Source organism: Salmo salar, chromosome 11 (assembly GCF_965601325.2).
Source record: "Salmo salar chromosome 11, fSalSal1, whole genome shotgun sequence".
Taxonomy (NCBI): Eukaryota; Metazoa; Chordata; class Actinopteri; order Salmoniformes; family Salmonidae; genus Salmo; species Salmo salar.
In genome coordinates, this window is record NC_138301.1 from 117,436,887 (window position 1) to 117,456,234 (window position 19,348).

Consider the following 19,348-nt stretch of genomic DNA (forward strand, 5'->3'; position numbering starts at 1 on the left):
ATGTTCTCTCTCTCTTTCACCATCTCTGTCTGTCTGTCTGTCTGTCTGTCTGTCTGTCTGTCTGTCTGTCTGTCTGTCTGTCTGTCTGTCTGTCTGTCTGTCTGTCTGTCTGTCTGTCTGTCTGTCTGTCTGTCTGTCTGTCTGCAGGACTCTGATCACTGGTATGGCGTCTGGCAGCATCGTAGCTTTCAACATCGACTTCAACCGCTGGCACTACGAACACCAGAACAGGTACTGAGGAGAGGAGGATGAAGAGGAGGAGAGGAGGAGGAAGAGGAGGAGAGGAGGAGGAAGAGGAGGAGGATGAGAAGGAGGAGAGGAGGATGAAGATGAGAGGTAGATCAGGAGGAGGATGAGGAGGAGGAGAGGAGGATGAAGAGGAGGAGAATGGAGAGGAGGATGAAGAGGAGGAGAGGAGGATGAAGAGGAGGAGGATGAGAAGGAGGAGAGGAGGATGAAGATGAGAGGTAGATCAGGAGGAGGATGAGGAGGAGGAGAGGAGGATGAGGGGGGATGAAGAGGAGGAGGAGGATGAAGAGGAGGAGGATGACGAGGAGGAGAAGGGGATGAATTGGAGGATGAAGATGATGAAGATGAGGATGAAGAGGTGGAGAGGAGGGGGATGAGGAGGATGATGAGGAGGATGAAGAGGAGGATGAGGAGGAGGATGAAGAGGAGGATGATGAGGAGGAGGGGGATGAATTGGAGGATGAAGTTGATGAAGAGGAGGATGAAGAGGAGGAGGAGAGGATGAAAAGAGAAGGAGAAAAAGAGAGAGAGAAGGAGGAGGAGGACTTAAATAGAAGAAATTGGAAGAGAGGAGGCGTGTTGAAAGGTCACGCTGTACGACCAGGAAGCAACAATTACAGAAAGGAATGAAGAAAGAGAGAATAAAAAAGGAGAGGTGGGAAAACCCTTCCAACTCTTCTTCCTGTGATGATGTCACTTGAAAAGGAAGAGAGCCCAGCTACTGTAAGACATCTTCCATTTGTGTGTACGCGCACGCTCACGTGCGCTGCCATTTCAACCCTTTTACTACAGCCACGCGACACCCTGAAGGAATCCTAATAATAATAAACTAAGTTCAAATAAGAAGAAGATCCAATCTGCTACTAGACGTTGACTGGGTCGGAACCTATAGGACTTATGATGTGTGAGAACAGTCACTGTCACTGGACAAAACGCTTATCGCTTCACAGGACTAAATACTTGTTTTGTGTGCTTTAGTTATTTAATTAGGTTTAATTAGTTACGTTTATTTAGTTAAGTTTATTTAGTTAGGTTTATTTAGTTAGGTTTATTTAGTTAGGTTTATTTAGTTAAGTTTATTTAGTTAGGTTTAATTAGTTACGTTTATTTAGTTAAGTTTATTTAGTTAGGTTTATTTAGTTAGGTTTATTTTGTTTTCAGGGGGTTTTAAATTATAGGAGATGGGGTCCAGACTACCACAGAAAGATGAAACTGGTATAAAGTGGGTTGAACTGGTCTAGACTAGATTGAACTGGTTTAAAACTGTATTAAACCTGTCTGAAGCAGTACTTCCTGTTGAAGAAAGCGTTGTTGGCTTAAACCCAAATCGGGTTTATTCTGTAAGTTAATATTTAAAACAATGTTTATATTATTTTGTTTTTTGTTTTCATTTAATTTCTTTACGTTTATTTTATTTGTTTAATTTACTGTGTTTTTGTAGAATTTGATTTCAACTCCCAGAAGGGTGAATATGAGTTTTGTAAATACTGTTCTGTTTCCTGTCTCTGATTGACAGGCAGGGAGAGATCACAGTCCCAGTCACCACTCAGACCACGCCTAATCACCTTTCATTTACGAATGACTTTCTGTATGTACAATAATGTGTAATAATGACGATGATGATGATGGTAATGATGTTGATGATGATGACTGTGAAGATGATGGTAGAGGTGATGATGAGGATGAAGATGTGTTTTGCCAGATATCCACAAGATGTCCTTTGTATATTTGCTGATTGTTTTTGTCAACTATGTACATATAATCTTGGTTTCAGGCAACGACGGACAGACGTACGGACCGGACAGGGAGTTAAAACTGAATGAGATTGAAAACGTAAAAAGGAAACCTTCGCTCACTCACATTTGTCAATTATTTAAAGAAAAAAAGAAACAAAAAAATGGATTAATTGTCAAACATTTGGTTTTTGTATTCCCACCAAACACATATCATCATTTATTAGCGTGATGATTATTTCCTGTCACATGACCGTTGTTCTTTTTTCGGACCATTTTTTTTTTATCCTGTGGGATTATTTGTGCATCGATGTTTGTATTTAAAGACGATGAAATCACGTGTGATTAATTAATTAAGTTGTACAACCTCACAGCTGTAAGCAATATCTTGAGTCTGTAGCCCAGAGAGAGAGAGAGAGAGAGAGAGGGAGGGAAAGAAGGAGGGAAGAAGTGAATAGAAGGAAAGTCGAACGTGAGATGTACTGTTAGCGTGTGTGTTAAGCCGTCTCGATCTCACACACACACACACACACACAAACACACACACACACACTCCAACAACCGGTTCAACATACGTATCCCCCCCCAAAAAAGGGTCAAATATTTTTGGATCTATGAAATCCTAAGCAAAACTATTGTATTCATGTTTTATTGCAAAGATGTAAAATATGACCATGTGAGTTGATTGTTGAAAAAATAATCAAGAAAATAAAAATAAAACATGCAAAGGATTTGATGATCTCTCTTTTCATTTCTTAAACAAAAGATGAAACAATTGTCGCTATTGACACCATGCTTATGCTGCGTTGTTGGGAAGGACCCGTAAGTCAGCATTTCACTGTTAGTCTACACCTGTTGTTTACCAAGCATGTGACAAATAACATTTGATTTGATTCGATTCATTATGTAAACAAACAAAGAAAAGATCCCAGTTTGTTGCTATTGTGAGACAGAGGGCACATCTGTTGTATTTAACAAGGCAAGTCAGTTAACAGCAAGTTCTTATTGTCAATGACAGCCTACCGGGGAACAGTGGGTTAACTGTCTTTTTTAGGGGCAGAATGACAGATTTTTTACCTTGTCAGCTCAGGAATTCGATCTTGCAACCTTTCGGATACTAGTCCAACACTCTAACCACTAGGCTACCCTGCCCCCCCTACACTCTAACCACTAGGCTACACTGCCACCTCTACACTCTAACCACTAGGCTACCTGCCCCCCCTACACTCTAACCACTTGGGTACCTGCCACCTCTACGCTCTAACCACTAGGCTACCTGCCACCTCTCCACTCTAACCACTAGGCTACCTGCCACCTCTACACTCTAACCACTAGGGTACCTGCCCCCCCTACACTCTAACCACTAGGCTACACTGCCACCTCTACACTCTAACCACTAGGCTACCTGCCCCCCCTACACTCTAACCACTTGGGTACCTGCCACCTCTACGCTCTAACCACTAGGCTACCTGCCGCTCTCCACTCTAACCACTAGGCTACCTGCCACCTCTACACTCTAACCACTAGGGTACCTGCCACCTCTACACTCTAACCACTAGGCTACCTGCCACCTCTCCACTCTAACCACTAGGCTACCTGCCACCTCTACACTCTAACCACTAGGGTACCTGCCACCTCTACACTCTAACCACTACTCTACCTGCCACCTCTACACTCTAACCACTAGGCTACCTGCCACCTCTACACTCTAACCACTAGGGTACCTGCCACCTCTACACTCTAACCACTAGGCTACCTGCCACCTCTACACTGTAACCACTAGGCTACCTGCCACCTCTACACTCTAACCACTAGGGTACCTGCCACCTCTACACTCTAACCACTACTCTACCTGCCACCTCTACACTCTAACCACTAGGCTACCTGCCACCTCTACACTCTAACCACTAGGCTACCTGCCACCTCTACACTCGAACCACTAGGCTACCTGCCACCTCTACACTCTAACCACTAGGCTACCTGCCTCCTCTACACTCTAACCACTAGGCTACCTGCCGCCTCTACACTCTAACCACTAGGCTACCTGCCTCCCCACTCTAACCACTAGGCTACCTACCTCCTCTACACTCTAACCACTAGGCTACCTACCACCTCTACACTCTAACCACTAGGCTACCTGCCACCTCTACACTCTAACCACTAGGCTACCTGCCTCCTCTACACTCTAACCACTAGGCTACCTGCCGCCTCTACACTCTAACCACTAGGCTACCTGCCTCCCCACTCTAACCACTAGGCTACCTACCTCCTGTACACTCTAACCACTAGGCTACCTGCCGCCTCTACACTCTAACCACTAGGCTACCTGCCTCCCCACTCTAACCACTAGGCTACCTACCTCCTCTACACTCTAACCACTAGGCTACCTACCACCTCTACACTCTAACCACTAGGCTACCTGCCACCTCTACACTCTAACCACTAGACTACCTACCACCTCTACACTCTAACCACTAGGCTACCTGCCACCCCATCTACAGAGAGTTGTTTAAATAGCAGTGAGCCTAGTGGTATACAGTATGTTCCAGAGGCAGCAGCTTAGACAGCTGAACAACCCACATAAATACTACAGAATATTATAGTACTTACTATTTTGTAGTATACTGTAGAATACTATACTACACAGTGTAGTATCCCTCGAACATGTGAGGTGGAATTCTGACCTGAGTTAAGCACGTGTAAATGGAATGTAATTCCCTTTGATGCACGTTTCTCTCTACACATATTCTGACCTGAATTTAAGAATGAGAATAAAGTCGCTCGCTATTCGTTTGGGGCGGAGTTCAAATACATGAAGATGTGGCTGAAGATACGACGTATTCTGACCTGGACTTAATTCCCTCATAATTCCACCCACCTTTCTGAGCGAGATATTTGTAAGAAACAAAGCATTTTGTGAGTATGGAAACATGGGCCCAACACTTTACATGTTGCGTTTATATTTTTGTTCAGTACAACATATTCATAACAAAATAAGTACTGACAAGAACAATACTTATAGAGACACTCACACACATTTGAATTAATAACTAATATAACTAATCAACAGATATCAAGAGCGACTTACAGCCAGAGCATTCAACTTAGGTAAGTAAAAACAAAACTAATCTTGACAACCCAGAACTAAAATCTCACACCATACCATGTATGTAACATCAATGGAGGCTGTTGAGGGGAGGACGGCATATAATAATGGCCGAAATGGAGTGAATGGAATAGTATCAAACACATTTATGTGTTCGATACCATTTAATTTACTCCATTCCAGACATTATTATGAGCCTCCCCTCAGCAGCCTCCACTGTGGCACATGCGTCTGTCCACCAGAGATTTGTAAAAGACAACCATATACAGTCAAGTAAACCCATCTTCTTCAAAAGAACCACTGTCTGCAGAATCAGGGCCAGGAACATAAGACAACTGAGTACAAGAAACCCCTTCAGGGGCTGATCTCTTGACTGGCTCTCAGGCGTAGTGTGACATTCCCTGACTGCCCTCGTCTGGTCAGTTCCTCACGGAGCTGGAAGCAGAACAGACAGACACGGTGGTAGACGTGATTATCAGGTAGAGCTGAGGAGAACCCTGGTGCCGGTTGAGTATGATGAACCTGTCTGATCTGAAAGAGCAACACTGACCTTCTCTAAGACCATTTCTCTGATGTGATCATCTGTTAATGATGTCAGAGAGGAGAGTTTCATCCTCAGACCAACCGTGTATCCTGTGGATACACAATGGGCTGTTATAAACACACACACACACATTATTATTTGAAGTTTGAACAAAAGTTAATACTGTACTTACTAGGCCCATTACTCATTGTTGTATTGTCCATATTTTTGGTTGTGAGATCGGTGGTTGGATTTGTACTGAATGTTGTGAAGTCCCTAGTTGGTTGGGTGGTAGTTGGAAATGTAGTTGTAATCGGTGTGGTTGTGATGGCTGTAGCACAAAGACACACAAACAGAGATTGATTGATTGATTGATTGATTGATTGATTGATTGATTGATTGATTGATTGGTTGATTGATTGATTGGTTGATTGATTGATTGGTTGATTTGTTATTGATTGATTGTTTGGTTGATTGATTGATTGATTGATTGGTTGATTGATTGATTGATTGATTGGTTGATTGATTGATTGGTTGATTTGTTATTGATTGATTGTTTGGTTGATTGATTGATTGATTGGTAGATTGGTTGGTTGGTTGATTGATTGATTGATTGGTTGATTGATTGATTGATTGGTTGATTGATTGATTGATTGATTGATTGGTTGATTGATTGATTGATTGTTTGGTTGATTGATTGATTGTTTGGTTGATTGGTTGATTTATTGATTGTTTGGTTGATTGATTGATTGATTGGTTGATTGATTGATTGGTTGATTGATTGATTGATTGGTTATTGATTGATTGGTCGATTGGGAGATTTGTCTCTCTCTCTAACATGCTTATCAACTAGCATCTAACTACCATCTCTCTGTAGCAGTGAAACTACCAGAACACCAGAAAGGGGCTGAATAATCTCAGGAGAACATGTTGTATTTATATTTTACCCACCACTTGAGTTAACGCTGACGATCACACAGCGCAGCTCAGAGTGATACCTGGAACTGACATCAACAGAAGTGACAACAACTGATGCGCTGTTTACACAGCATTTCAATAAAGAGTTACAAAATAAAACAAACCAATGTAGTGGTTAAAGACAGTGATAACTTCTTCCTGTCTGCTGTCGCTGCTCTCCAATCATATTACCCAATCAACTAAAGGCATTCACATCCAATAGTCTTAATAGTAGACTACAGAAATGTCTGGTTAAACAAGTTTCAAGTTGAAGTTTTTATAGTTTTTAATTTAGCCTTTATTTAATCCGGTATGTCTTTGAGAACACATTCTGTTGTGATCTAAGTTTCACTAGCGGCAGGCTGACCTGCCGAGCACTCCCTGAGCAATGAAGCACACAGGATAGTATCCTCCCTCCTCATCATCAGTAGGCGTCCATCTTAGAAGGTACTCTCCTGGGCTAGTGGTGGTCTCTCTGATGTTGCCAGGTCCACTCATCAACAGCTCTGAAGCACTTACGCACGGGGGGACGAAAAGACAATGGGACACATTTTCATAGTGCAAAAAGACAATGAGTCACATTTTCATAGTGCAAAAAGACAATGAGTCACATTTTCATAGTGCAAAAAGACAATGAGTCACATTTTCATAGTGCAAAAAGACAATGTGCAAAGTATAAAAATAACCATAAACTGTATTATCATCTGTCAGTGTGATTTAATTTGAAACTTTTCTTCAACATTGTGCGTTATAAGGAGTCAATGTTTTAACTAGAGTTAGGTCAATTGAGCAACACACGAATAGTCCAACCTTTGTAACTGACATTGTTAAAGAAAAGTTTTGAAATAAATCACGTTGACAGAATATGATAAAGGTTTATGGTTAATTTTTTTACGCCTTGCACAATCCCTTTGTACTATGAAAATGTTGCCCAGTGGAATGTACTGAACGTTGTAGGTACAAAAAGTAATGAATAAAGCGGATGAATTACCCATATGAATGTATTTAGTTATTTACTGTACGTGCAGAACAGGAAACAGGAAACAGATCAGTTTTGCACATGTCTGAGTATTCTGTAGTGTAAACTAACGTCATCATTGTCTCTAAGGTCTAGATACACAGTCAGTTTTTCCACCCGGTGGGGACAAATCGTTTTTACAAAGTGCTTCGCTGACTGTCATGATGCGTTAGTCCAGGGGTGTCAAACTCAGTTCCCGGAGGGTCATGTGTCAGCTGGTTTCTGTTATTTCATTTCAATTTGTGTCCAATTAAGACCTAGAAAACCAGGTGAGGGGAGGTCCTAATAAGCAATGACCTAAATATATCAATCAAGTACAAGGGAGGAGAAAATACCTGGAGACACACACACCTGGCACTCCAGGAAGTGAGTTTGACAGCCGTGGTTTAGGCTATTGGGCTAATAGCTAATAGCCCATGTCGGGCTATTGGCCAAGTGAAGGGTTTCACGTTTCTTTAATCTTACGTGGAGTGGGTAGCCTGTGTTCTGACACTGATCTCCAGGGGATGGTCTGCGGCGGCGTAGAGCAGTGCTCCCTGGGCTGGCGTTGGAGACAGGAACATGGGTATGTACACCCCCTCCGTACAGGACGGCACCACGGGGTCGACTGGAAGACAACCCATGGTGTTTTGAGATACAACACATGGTACCAGTCTCTTTAACCAACATTCCACAATGACAGGAAGTACAAGGAGTGGAATGTCGACTAAACAGATTTGTCCCCAGGATTTATGACTGGCTACATGTCAGGCTACATGTCAGGCTACATGACTGGCTACATGACTGGCTACATGACTGGCTACATGCCAGGATTTATGACTGGCTACATGACTGGCTACATGCCATGATTTATGACTGGCTACATAACTGGCTACATGACTGGCTAAATGTCAGGCTACATGACTGGCTACATGACTGGCTACATGTCAGGCTACATGACTGGCTACATGACTGGCTACATGCCAGGATTTATGACTGGCTACATAACTGGCTACATGACTGGCTAAATGTCAGGCTACATGACTGGCTACATGACTGGCTACATGCTGGATACATGACTGGCTACATGACTGGATACATGACTGGATACATGACTGGCTACATGACTGGCTACATGTCAGGCTACATCACTGGCTACATGACTGGCTACATGTCAGGCTACATGACTGGCTACATGACTGGCTACATGCCAGGATTTATGACTGGCTACATAACTGGCTACATGACTGGCTAAATGTCAGGCTACATGACTGGCTACATGACTGGCTACATGACTGGATACATGACTGGCTACATGACTGGATACATGACTGGATACATGACTGGATACATGTCAGGCTACATGACTGGCTACATGACTGGCTACATGACTGGCTACATGACTGGATACATGACTGGATACATGACTGGATACATGACTGGATACATGTCAGGCTACATGACTGGCTACATGACTTGCTACATGACTGGCTACATGACTGGCTACATGACTGGCTACATGTCTGGCTACATGACTGGATACATGACTGGATACATGACTGGATACATGTCTGGCTACATGACTGGCTACATGACTGGCTACATGACTGGCTACATGTCTGGCTACATGTCAGGCTACATGACTGGCTACATGACTGGCTACATGACTGGCTACATGTCTGGCTACATGTCAGGCTACATGACTGGCTACATGACTGGCTACATGACTGGCTACATGTCTGGCTACATGTCAGGCTACATGGCTAGGTACCAATGTTTTTCAGTAGAAATGAGTACCACAACCACACCACTATGCTACAGGGTTGGCTACTCTGCATGAAATGCAATGACCATCCAATTCACTACTTCAACTACTGCAAGCAAGGCATGGGCATTATCCTACTTTCTATATAGAGAAACTGATTAGGCTGTGTTTACACAGGCAGCACAATTCTGATATTTTTTTCTCACTAATTGGTCTTTTGACCAATCACATCAGATCTTATCACATCAGATATTTATCAGAGCTGATCTGATTGGTCAAAACACCTATTAGTTAAATAAAATATTTGAATTGGGCTGCCTGTGTAAACAGAGTCTTTTTGATCTTTCTTTCTTTACCTGTCATTGCAAACTGAACAGGCAGTTTGCTGAGTGTATGGCCAGAGGTCCTGTTAGATTGAGGGACTATTAGCATAGGAAAGAGAGATAGACTGAGTAGGGAAGTCCTCCATCATCATCTGAACTGCGTATATTCCAGTGGTATTAGTGTTGCTCCAAAACGACAAGGTGCAGTCCTAAAGGAGACAAGATTAAAGGAGCAATTCACATTTTTTTTTTCTTTTTAAAAAAAACGTTTAAATCGATTATATAAACCCATTGATTCTTGAAGAATATAATTTATAAATGCCTCGGGGGCTTAGTTCAACTGTCATTTACCATCAGAACCCAAAATATAAACTTGTTTTACTCTATTGTTTGTGAACAACATAAATGTAAACAAACAATGTATATCCCCAAAGCATGGTTAAAACTATACATTTGGTATCATGGAGCCCTTGCATCCAAAGCTCTGTCTATGACTTTTAGATTGGCTACATTTCTCCAACCCTACCCTTCAGCTGTTTACCGAAACAGTGGCGGTGTCACGGCTTTGCTATTGTTAGAACTGCATACTGCCCCTTTATGCGGTGCCATTTCAGATAAATAACTTTCCTTTTCTTTACTGAGGTTCACAAAAACATCCCCATGCTGAGCGCACAGCTGACAGCTAGCCAGACCGATAAACTACACAAGTTGTACTTCTCTTCCTACAGGTCCTGTCTTGTTCCACTAGCTACTTCTCTCCACTGGGTGGCAGTATTCACTGATACACCAACTTGGAACGCTCAACCTGGAAAATTATAGCAATCACATTATTGTCACGCAACAATCAACAATAACTGACCAACTCCCAATATACCAAATATAACTCTTAACTGGTTTTCCCTTTCAATTACTTTCATCATTATTGTCCATCTGTTTTGCTGTCAGTCCATCTGTTTTGCTGTCAGTCCATCTGTTTTGCTATCAGTCCATCTGTTTTGCTGTCAGTCCATCTGTTTTGCTGTCAGTCCATCTGTTTTGCTATCAGTCCATCTGTTTTGCTATCAGTCCATCTGTTTTGCTGTCAGTCCGTCTATTTTGCTGTCAGTCCATCTGTTTTGCTGTCAGTCCGTCTATTTTGCTGTCATTTGGATACTAACCCATCGCAGAGTGAAGTTAACACCGGCAAGGTTACTAGATGTGACACACTCATCCGTTGGTACTGCATATCTGCATCTGACCGCATCCCCATCTGGGTCAAAGGACAACATGTTGAAATCTCTTCGACAATTGACTGGGACACTGTGAGAGAGAGAGGGGGGGGGGGGGGGGGGGGGAGTAGAGGGGGAGGGAGAGTGAGGGGAGAGTGAGGGGGGAGAGAGAGAAAGAGAGAAAGAGAAGGGGGGGACAGAGGTAGAGGGGGTGTGAGAGGGCAGAGCGGGGGTGGGAGAGAGGAGGAAAGATGGTGGAGGGAGAGGAGGGGGTGTGAGAGGACAGAGCGATAGAGAGGGAGAGAGAGGGGGGAGACAGAGAGAGCGGGGGTGCGAGAGGAGAGAGTGAAAGAGGGAGAGAGAGGGGGGAGACAGAGAGAGCGGGGGTGCGAGAGGAGAGAGTGAAAGAGGGAGAGAGAGGGGGGAGACAGAGAGAGGGGGGAGACAGAGAGAGGGGGGAGACAGAAAGACAGGGGGAGACAGAGAGGGGGGAGACAGAGAGGGGGGAGACAGAGTGAGGGGGGAGACAGAGAGAGGGGGGAGACAGAGAGAGGGGGGAGACAGAAAGACAGGGGGAGACAGAGAGGGGGGAGACAGAGAGGGGGGAGACAGAGTGAGGGGGGAGACAGAGAGAGAGGGGAGACAGAGAGAGAGGGGGAGACAGAGAGAGAGGGGAGACAGAGAGAGGGGGAGACAGAGAGAGAGGGGAGAGAGAGAGATGGGGAGACAGAGAGAGAGGGGAGACAGAGAGGGGGGGAGACAGAGAGCGAGAGGGGGGGAGACAGAGAGAGGGGGAGACAGAGAGAGGGGGGAGACAGAGAGAGGGGGAGACAGAGAGAGAGGGGGGAGACAGAGAGGGGGGAGACAGAGAGAGGCGTGAGACAGAGAGACAGGGGGAGACAGAGAGGGGGGGAGACAGAGAGAGGGGGGAGACAGAGAGAGAGGGGGGAGACAGAGAGAGAGAGAGGGGAGACAGAGAGAGGGGGGAGACAGAGAGCGGGGGGAGACAGAGACAGAGAGGGGGGGGAGACAGAGAGGGGGGAGACAGGAGACAGAGAGGGGGGGAGACAGAGACAGAGAGAGGGGGGAGACAGAGAGAGAGGGGAGACAGAGAGAGGGGGGGTGTGAGAGGAGAAGAGAGGGGAGACAGAGAGAGAGGGGGTGTGAGAGGAGAGAGAGAGGGGAGACAGAGAGAGAGGGGGTGTGAAAGGAGAGAGAGGGGAGACAGAGAGAGAGGGGAGACAGAGAGAGAGGGCAGACAGAGAGAGAGGGCAGACAGAGAGAGAGGGGAGACAGAGGGGGGGAGACAGACAGAGAGGGGGGAGACAGAGAGAGAGAGGGGAGACAGAGAGAGAGGGGGTGTGAGAGGAGAGAGAGAGGGGAGACAGAGAGAGAGAGGGTGTGAGAGGAGAGAGAGAGGGGAGACAGAGAGAGAGGGGAGACAGAGGGGGGAGACAGAGACAGAGAGGGGGGAGACAGAGAGAGAGAGGGGAGACAGAGAGAGAGAGGGTGTGAGAGGAGAGAGACTTTGTTATTACAGTGTTTCAAATCCCTTAAGACCTTTTTTAATTGACTGAATACAACACAGACTTATAAAATGACTTTTTTACACTGAAATAAATATCAACCTCTAATAGGTATATCTAGTTTTCACATTACGAATACCAGTATTAATGGTTATGTTATACAGGTATTAATGGTTATGTAGTCCTGTATGTATATGGTCGTATTTACCTCATGGTTATGTAGTCCTGTATGTACATAGTAGTATTTACCTCATGGTTATGTAGTATATAGTAGTATTTACCTCATGGTTATGTAGTATATAGTAGTATTTACCACATGGTTATGTAGTCCTGTATGTATATGGTAGTATTTACCTCATGGTTATGTAGTCCTGTATGTATAGCGTAGTATTTACCTCATGGTTATGTAGTCCTGTATGTATAGAGTAGTATTTACCTCATGGTTATGTAGTCCTGCATGTATAGAGTAGTATTTACCTCATGGTTATGTAGTCCTGTATGTATAGAGTAGTATTTACCTCATGGTTATGTAGTCCTGTATGTATAGAGTAGTATTTACCGCATCAGAGGTATGACGGTGGTTTGTGGAGATCGGTTGGCTTTCCCTGTGTCAGACCTGACCCCAAGATCCACATGAGTCACCAGCCTCCAACCAACAACATTATTAGTGGTAGATAACCAGTTACCCCCATCCATACTGTGATGATGTAAGAGACAGAGAAGAATGATAGTTAGCAAACACCTTGAACACGCCTAAACACTCTTGTTGTTACTGTATATGGTAAGTCGTTCATCACGTACAGTACTGTGTGTATTCATCAATGTGTTTAGTTTTTTTCCTTTTTATACTGTTGCCCAGAAATGGGACGATATGTATGTTGCCCATTGTCCCCTATAACTACTTCGGTTACCAGGATGCAATAACTTAGCTGTACATTGTAACTACAGATCAGGTACATAAACATATTAGTAATGGATGGAAGATACAGCATCTAAGTAAGTTATAAAACATTTAATCAAAATGAACTGATGACATCACATATAATGCAGATCAAACGTCACTCACCGAAGTTCAAAAGTGTGTGTGTTATTGGAGACGTGTCTAGTCATGCGTCCCTCTGTCTGACACCAGTCTCCGGATATCTCCTGGTCCACTGTCTGAACCACTAGACTAGTCCGAGTCCCACAGTCCCCACTGACACAAAGCCAGGTATCAGTAAAGGTGCAGCTGTGAAATCCTGTCTTATAGCGAATGTCCACCTGCAACGAACCTCCACTTTTTTAAGACCACCACTTAATACAAATGTCAAGGGTGACTGCTCTTCCTGATTTGGTCTCATTTTAGATTTGGTAAATTAATAAATGCTATGACTGAATTAAAACGTGAGTTGGTTTCGGGGTGTCTCTTTTGTGTGTTTGCAGGTGGGAAGATATTGCCAAGTTGTTTCGCCAATTAGCTTCAGCCGACTGATGTACAACCATGGCAAATTTGTTTTGACTTCGGATTGACGATCGCCGGGGGTAGTTAGGGATCATCAATAAATTACACAATGCTGTCCAAGGGGAAAAAAACAGTGTTTGTTGTTTGCAGTAACTTCTTTGTTGTTGTAATATTGCAAAGCGGACGTTACAATTAGTATGGGCTATGTGGGACGCTAGCGTCCCACCTGCGGTACAGCCAGTGAAATAGCAGGGCGGCAAATTCAAAACAACAAAAATCTCATAATTCAAATTTCTCAAACATACAAGTATTATACACCATTTTAAAGATAAGATTCTCCTTAATCTAACCACAGCGTCCGATTTCAAAAAGGCTTTACGGCGAAAGCAAAACATTAGATTATGTTAGGACATCACCTTGACAAGAACAACCACACAGCCATTTTCCTAGCAAGGAGAGGCGTCACAAAAACCAGAAATACAGCTAAAATGAATCACTAACCTTTGATGATCTTCATCAGATGACACTCCCAGGACTCAATGTTACAAAATACATGTATGTTTTGTTCGATAAAGTTCATATTTATATCCATAAACCCCATTTTACATTGGCGCGTGATGTTCAGAAAATGTATTCTCACCAAAACTTCCAGTGAATGAGCACATCAATTTACAAAAATACTCATCATAAACGTTGATAAACTTTACAACAGTTATTGAAAGAATTATAGATAGACTACTCCTTAATGCAACCGCTGTGTCAGATTTTAAAATAGCTTTTCGGGGAAAGCACATTTTTCAATATTCTGAGTACAGAGCTCAGCCATCAAAGCAAGCTATACAGTTACCCGCCAAGTTCTGGAGTCAACTAAACTCAGAATTAGTATTATAAATCTTCCTTTACCTTTGCTGATCTTCGTCGGAATGCACTCCCAGGACTCAATGTTACAAAATACATGTATGTTTTGTTCGATAAAGTTCATATTTATATCCATAAACCCCATTTTACATTGGCGCGTGATGTTCAGAAAATGTATTCCCACCAAAATTTCCGGTGAATGAGCACATCAATTTACAAAAATACTCATCATAAACGTTGATAAACTTTACAACAGTTATTGAAAGAATTATAGATATACTTCTCCTTAATGCAACCGCTGTGTCAGATTTTAAAATAGCTTTACGGCGAAAGCACATTTTTCAATATTCTGAGTACAGAGCTCAGCCATCAAAGCAAGCTATACAGTTACCCGCCAAGTTCTGGAGTCAACTAAACTCAGAATTAGTATTATAAATCTTCCCTTACCTTTGCTGATCTTCGTCGGAATGCACTCCCAGGACTCCCACTTCCACAAGAAATGTTATTTTTGTTCGAAATACTCCATATTTATGTCCAAATACCTCCGTTTTGTTCGCGCGTTCAGGTCACTAATCCAAAGGCATAACGCGAGAGCGCAGAACCAGAGACGAAAAGTCAAATAGTTCCATTACCGTTCATAGAAACATGTCAAACGATGTTTACAATCAATCCTTAGGGTCTTTTTAACATAAAACGTTGATATTCCAACCGGACAATAGCGTATTCATTACAGAGGAAAAAGGAGAGGCGCGCCAATGTGCTCGCGCAGTAAACAACTCACTGGTCCCAGGAAGTCCACTGATTGACTGAGCTCCTATTCTCTGCCCAGTAACAGTAGACGCATGAAACAAGTTTCTAAAGGCTGTTGACAGCCAATGGAAGCCTTAGGAAGTGCAAAATGACCCCACAGACACTGTAGTTTGAATAGGGATTTGATAGAAGAACTACAAGTCACTTCCTGGTTGGATATTTTCTCAGGTTTTTGCCTGCCATATGAGTTCTGTTATACTCACAGACATCATTCAAACAGTTTTAGAAACTAGAAACTTCAGAGTGTTTTCTATCCAAATCTACTAATAATATGCATATCCTACGTTCTGAGCCCGAGTAGTAGGCAATTTAATTTGGGCACGTCATTCATCCAAATTTCCGAATACTGCCTCCTGTCACTAAAAAGTTAAGGATTCCAGCTTTAATTAAGACGCATGTATTCCATTTTTATGAATCTTTTCAGTCTATTTGACTGTTGTCTGGATGTAAGAATAGGGTTGCAAAACCCCTGGTAATTTACTAAACTTTTCTTATTAATCCTTAAGGTCTAACACATAATAAGTAATATAATAAAATAATCCCCCATCAAAATCCGTCTGTTTAAGCTCGAGATATCTGTATTTTTTTTGCACGGGCTGTGTCTCAATCCACCGCATCCACCAATGGCGGCCCTTCTGCATCCGCGGTGGGAAGGTGGCTGAGCTACAGCATAGCCTAGTGTTTAGAGCGTTGGACTAGTAACCCTAGAGGTTGTGAGATCAAATCCCCAAGCTGACAAGGTACAAAATCTGTTGTTCTACCCCTGAACAAGGAAGTTAACCCACTGTTCCTAGGCCGTCATTGAAAATAATAATTAACTGACTTGCCTACTTAAATAAAGGTAAAATAAAAGACCAGGAAACATCCCGAAAATAGATATTTTCATGAAAACAACCATTTGGGCTATAAACTAATTTAGGTGGTGTTCTCCGTTTTGCTCTACGAACCCCACAAGTGTCATGGGTCTCGTTTGAATGTAACCCATACAAATGAATGGAAGAATGGAGGTAGTTTTGTGGAAACAAAAATAAGGGGTTAAATATGTGTCCAAAGAAGTATCAATATTTCCTGAGCTTTCTTATATCTTCTAGATATAGGACAGACACTTCAAAACCTTATTCCTTATGATTTATTTTTTTACTGTCTTTTTTGCCATTTAGGAATGTGTTGTTCAATGCGTTTCTATGAGCTATAGTAGTAAAGGCCAAATTCTCTCTCTCTCTCTCTCTCTCTCTCTCTCTCTCTCTCTCTCTCTGTGTCTCTCTCTCTCTCTCTCTCTCTCTCTCTCTGTCTCTCTCTCTCTCTCTCTCTCTCTCTCTCTCTCTCTCTCTCTCTCTCTCTCTCTATATATATATATATATATATATATATATATATATATATATATATATATATATAAATATATATATATATATATACATGTTGATACCTAAATGGGTCCTAAAATTCCAAATCAAATAGGTAAATGATCCATGGTATGACCCTCTTAAAAACATTTTAGAGGATAACAGGTCATTTAGGAAATCTATAGAAACTTTGGTCATTTATACTTTACTTGTTTTATCATCATATCTGTGTCTATGTTGTCCATCAGTTTCTACTAGATAGACCATGTTGTTCAGGAGAAAATAGCGTCATTAATGAAAAAAGCATCTAATCAACAATAACGTCATTTCCAATTAACTCGTCCAACTATTGACTTTTCACAACAGCCACCAGTTCAGCCCCAAAACGTTTACAACAAAGATATATTGACATAATATAGTAAATAATAACAAATATAGGCTGAAAGGATATTCTGAAACCCTCATTTAACACCAACGCTATTGACTAAGTTAACGGGTTATATTTAGCATTCTATTATTCATATTAAAAACATAATTTTTAAATATTTTATATCTTTATACATGTTATAAAAACTCCCGAAAATCCTTAAACGTTTCCAAAATTCTGGTAGTTTACTGGTAAAATTGGTAAGTGAACGATAATATTCTGACTTTAATAGCAGAAGTCCCATCAGTGCAATCTTACCCTGTAGGTTCCGTTTGGGTTGCTCCCTCTGGGGTCGAAGGTCATGGTTCCTCCATAGAAGTGGGAGGCCCAGGAGCTGGAGACCAGCAGCAGTAGTAGTAGTAGTAGTGAGGACTGGGATGGAGACATGGTGTCTGTCTCTCTCTCTCTGTCACTCTGAGTGCCGACTCTGCTTTAATACACACCTATAGTAGAGGCACATACGCACATTAAAACTGCGAGCACACCAAACTGCCCACACACACGTACACACACACACACACACGTACACACACGTACGCACACGTACGCACACGCGCACACACACACACACACACACACACACACACACACACACACACACACACACACACACGCACACACACACACACATGCACACGCACACACACACACACACACACACACACACACACACACACACACACACACACACACACACACACACACACACACACACACAATCATAATTTCCTTGGAACCACGCATGAGGAAATGTACGTGATTGTTTTGTATGAGGAAAAAGCTCTGGAATGAGGACAAGCTTTCATAGAAGACATCTTTGATAAACACATCACACCCACACCGTTCCCACAATTAAAAATGTAAAAAACACTTTAGAATGTTACCTACTGGGGAGAATGAAAATCATCAGTCATAATCAAATCAAATTGTATTTGTCATATGCGCTGAATACAACAGGAATACAACCTTACCGTAACATGTTTACTTACGAGCCCCTTAACCAACAGAGTAAAAAATAATTAAGAAAAATGTGCTAAATTAACTAAAGGAAAAATTGTAAGACAATAACAATAACAATAACAATAACAATAACAAGGCTAAATACAAGGGGTACTGGTACCGAGTCAATGTGCAACAAGAGTATGGGGTAGTCGAAGTAATTAGGGTAATATGTACATGTAGGTAGGGGTAAAGTGGCATAGATCATAAACAGAGAATAGTAGCAGTGTATGTGAAGAGTGTGAAGGAATGTGTATGTATGTGTGGCGTCAATATACATGTGTGTGTGTTTTGTGTGTGTGTGTGTGTGTGTGTGTGTGTGTGTGTGTGTGTGTGTGTGTGTGTGTGTGTGTGTGTGTGTGTGTGTTGAAGTCAGTGCAAGAGTGAAAAAAAGTGTCAATGCATATAGTGCGGGTCGCCATTAGTTTAACTGTTCAGCAGTCTCATTGCTTGGGGGTAGAAACTGTTCAGCAGTCTGATGGCTTGGGGGTAGAAGCAGGAGCCTTTTGGTCCCAGCCCTGGCTCTCCGCTACAGCTTAACGTGTGGTAGCAGAGAGAACAGTCTATGACTTCGGTGGTTTTTATGGCTTCCTCTGACACCGCCTGGTATAGAGGTCCTGGATGGCAGGGAGCTCGGCCCCAGTGATGTACTGGGCTGTACGCACTACCCTCTGTAGTGCCTTGACGCCCACACACATGCACACTCACACAAGAATGTAAGCACGTTAGCGCACGCACACACACACACAATCCTTCCCTTGGAACCATTCAGGAGGAAACATACGTGATTGTTCGCATGAGGAATGAGGAAAAAGCTCTGGAATGAGGATGAGATTCCATAGAAGACGTCTTTGATAAACACATCACACCACCATGGAACATCACCATTTACCATAGACTGGCTTCCGGTTTGGAGCGAGCAGTCGCACCACGCTTCGCTCCACAGGTAATATTACACTTCACTACATTACAACGGCTTGATTTGTTTGATCTGAGCAATTCTTCTTAGCTAGCTACATAGCCGTCTTTGTATCAAAGATAATTGTGTAGTTTAGAGTAACTGAGTAATTATCGAGGCTA

The 19,348-nt window shown here is 42.7% G+C and overlaps 2 protein-coding genes across 2 annotated transcripts in view; one reads left to right on the forward strand and one right to left on the reverse strand.

The window, feature by feature from the left end:
• nbeaa (neurobeachin a) overlaps nucleotides 1-2,713 on the forward strand; it is a 327,572-nt gene extending 324,859 nt beyond the window's left edge. Inside the window, 1 exon segment of the mRNA XM_082958305.1 lies at nucleotides 148-2,713. Within this exon segment, the coding sequence (XP_082814431.1) occupies nucleotides 148-238 (91 nt within the window). The 3' untranslated portion in view covers nucleotides 239-2,713.
• On the reverse strand, nucleotides 1,220-15,690 carry LOC106563843 (uncharacterized). The gene is made up of 9 exons (XM_045690209.2): nucleotides 12,947-15,690; nucleotides 10,811-10,952; nucleotides 9,687-9,862; nucleotides 8,052-8,193; nucleotides 6,936-7,082; nucleotides 6,563-6,615; nucleotides 5,805-5,942; nucleotides 5,639-5,721; nucleotides 1,220-5,523 (listed from the first exon to the last, which is right to left on the reverse strand). The coding sequence occupies exons 3-9, from the start codon at nucleotides 9,760-9,762 to the stop codon at nucleotides 5,443-5,445; spliced, it is 720 nt and encodes a 239-aa protein (XP_045546165.1). The 5' UTR covers nucleotides 9,763-9,862; nucleotides 10,811-10,952; nucleotides 12,947-15,690; the 3' UTR covers nucleotides 1,220-5,442.
• Nucleotides 15,691-19,348: the final 3,658 nt, after the last annotated feature.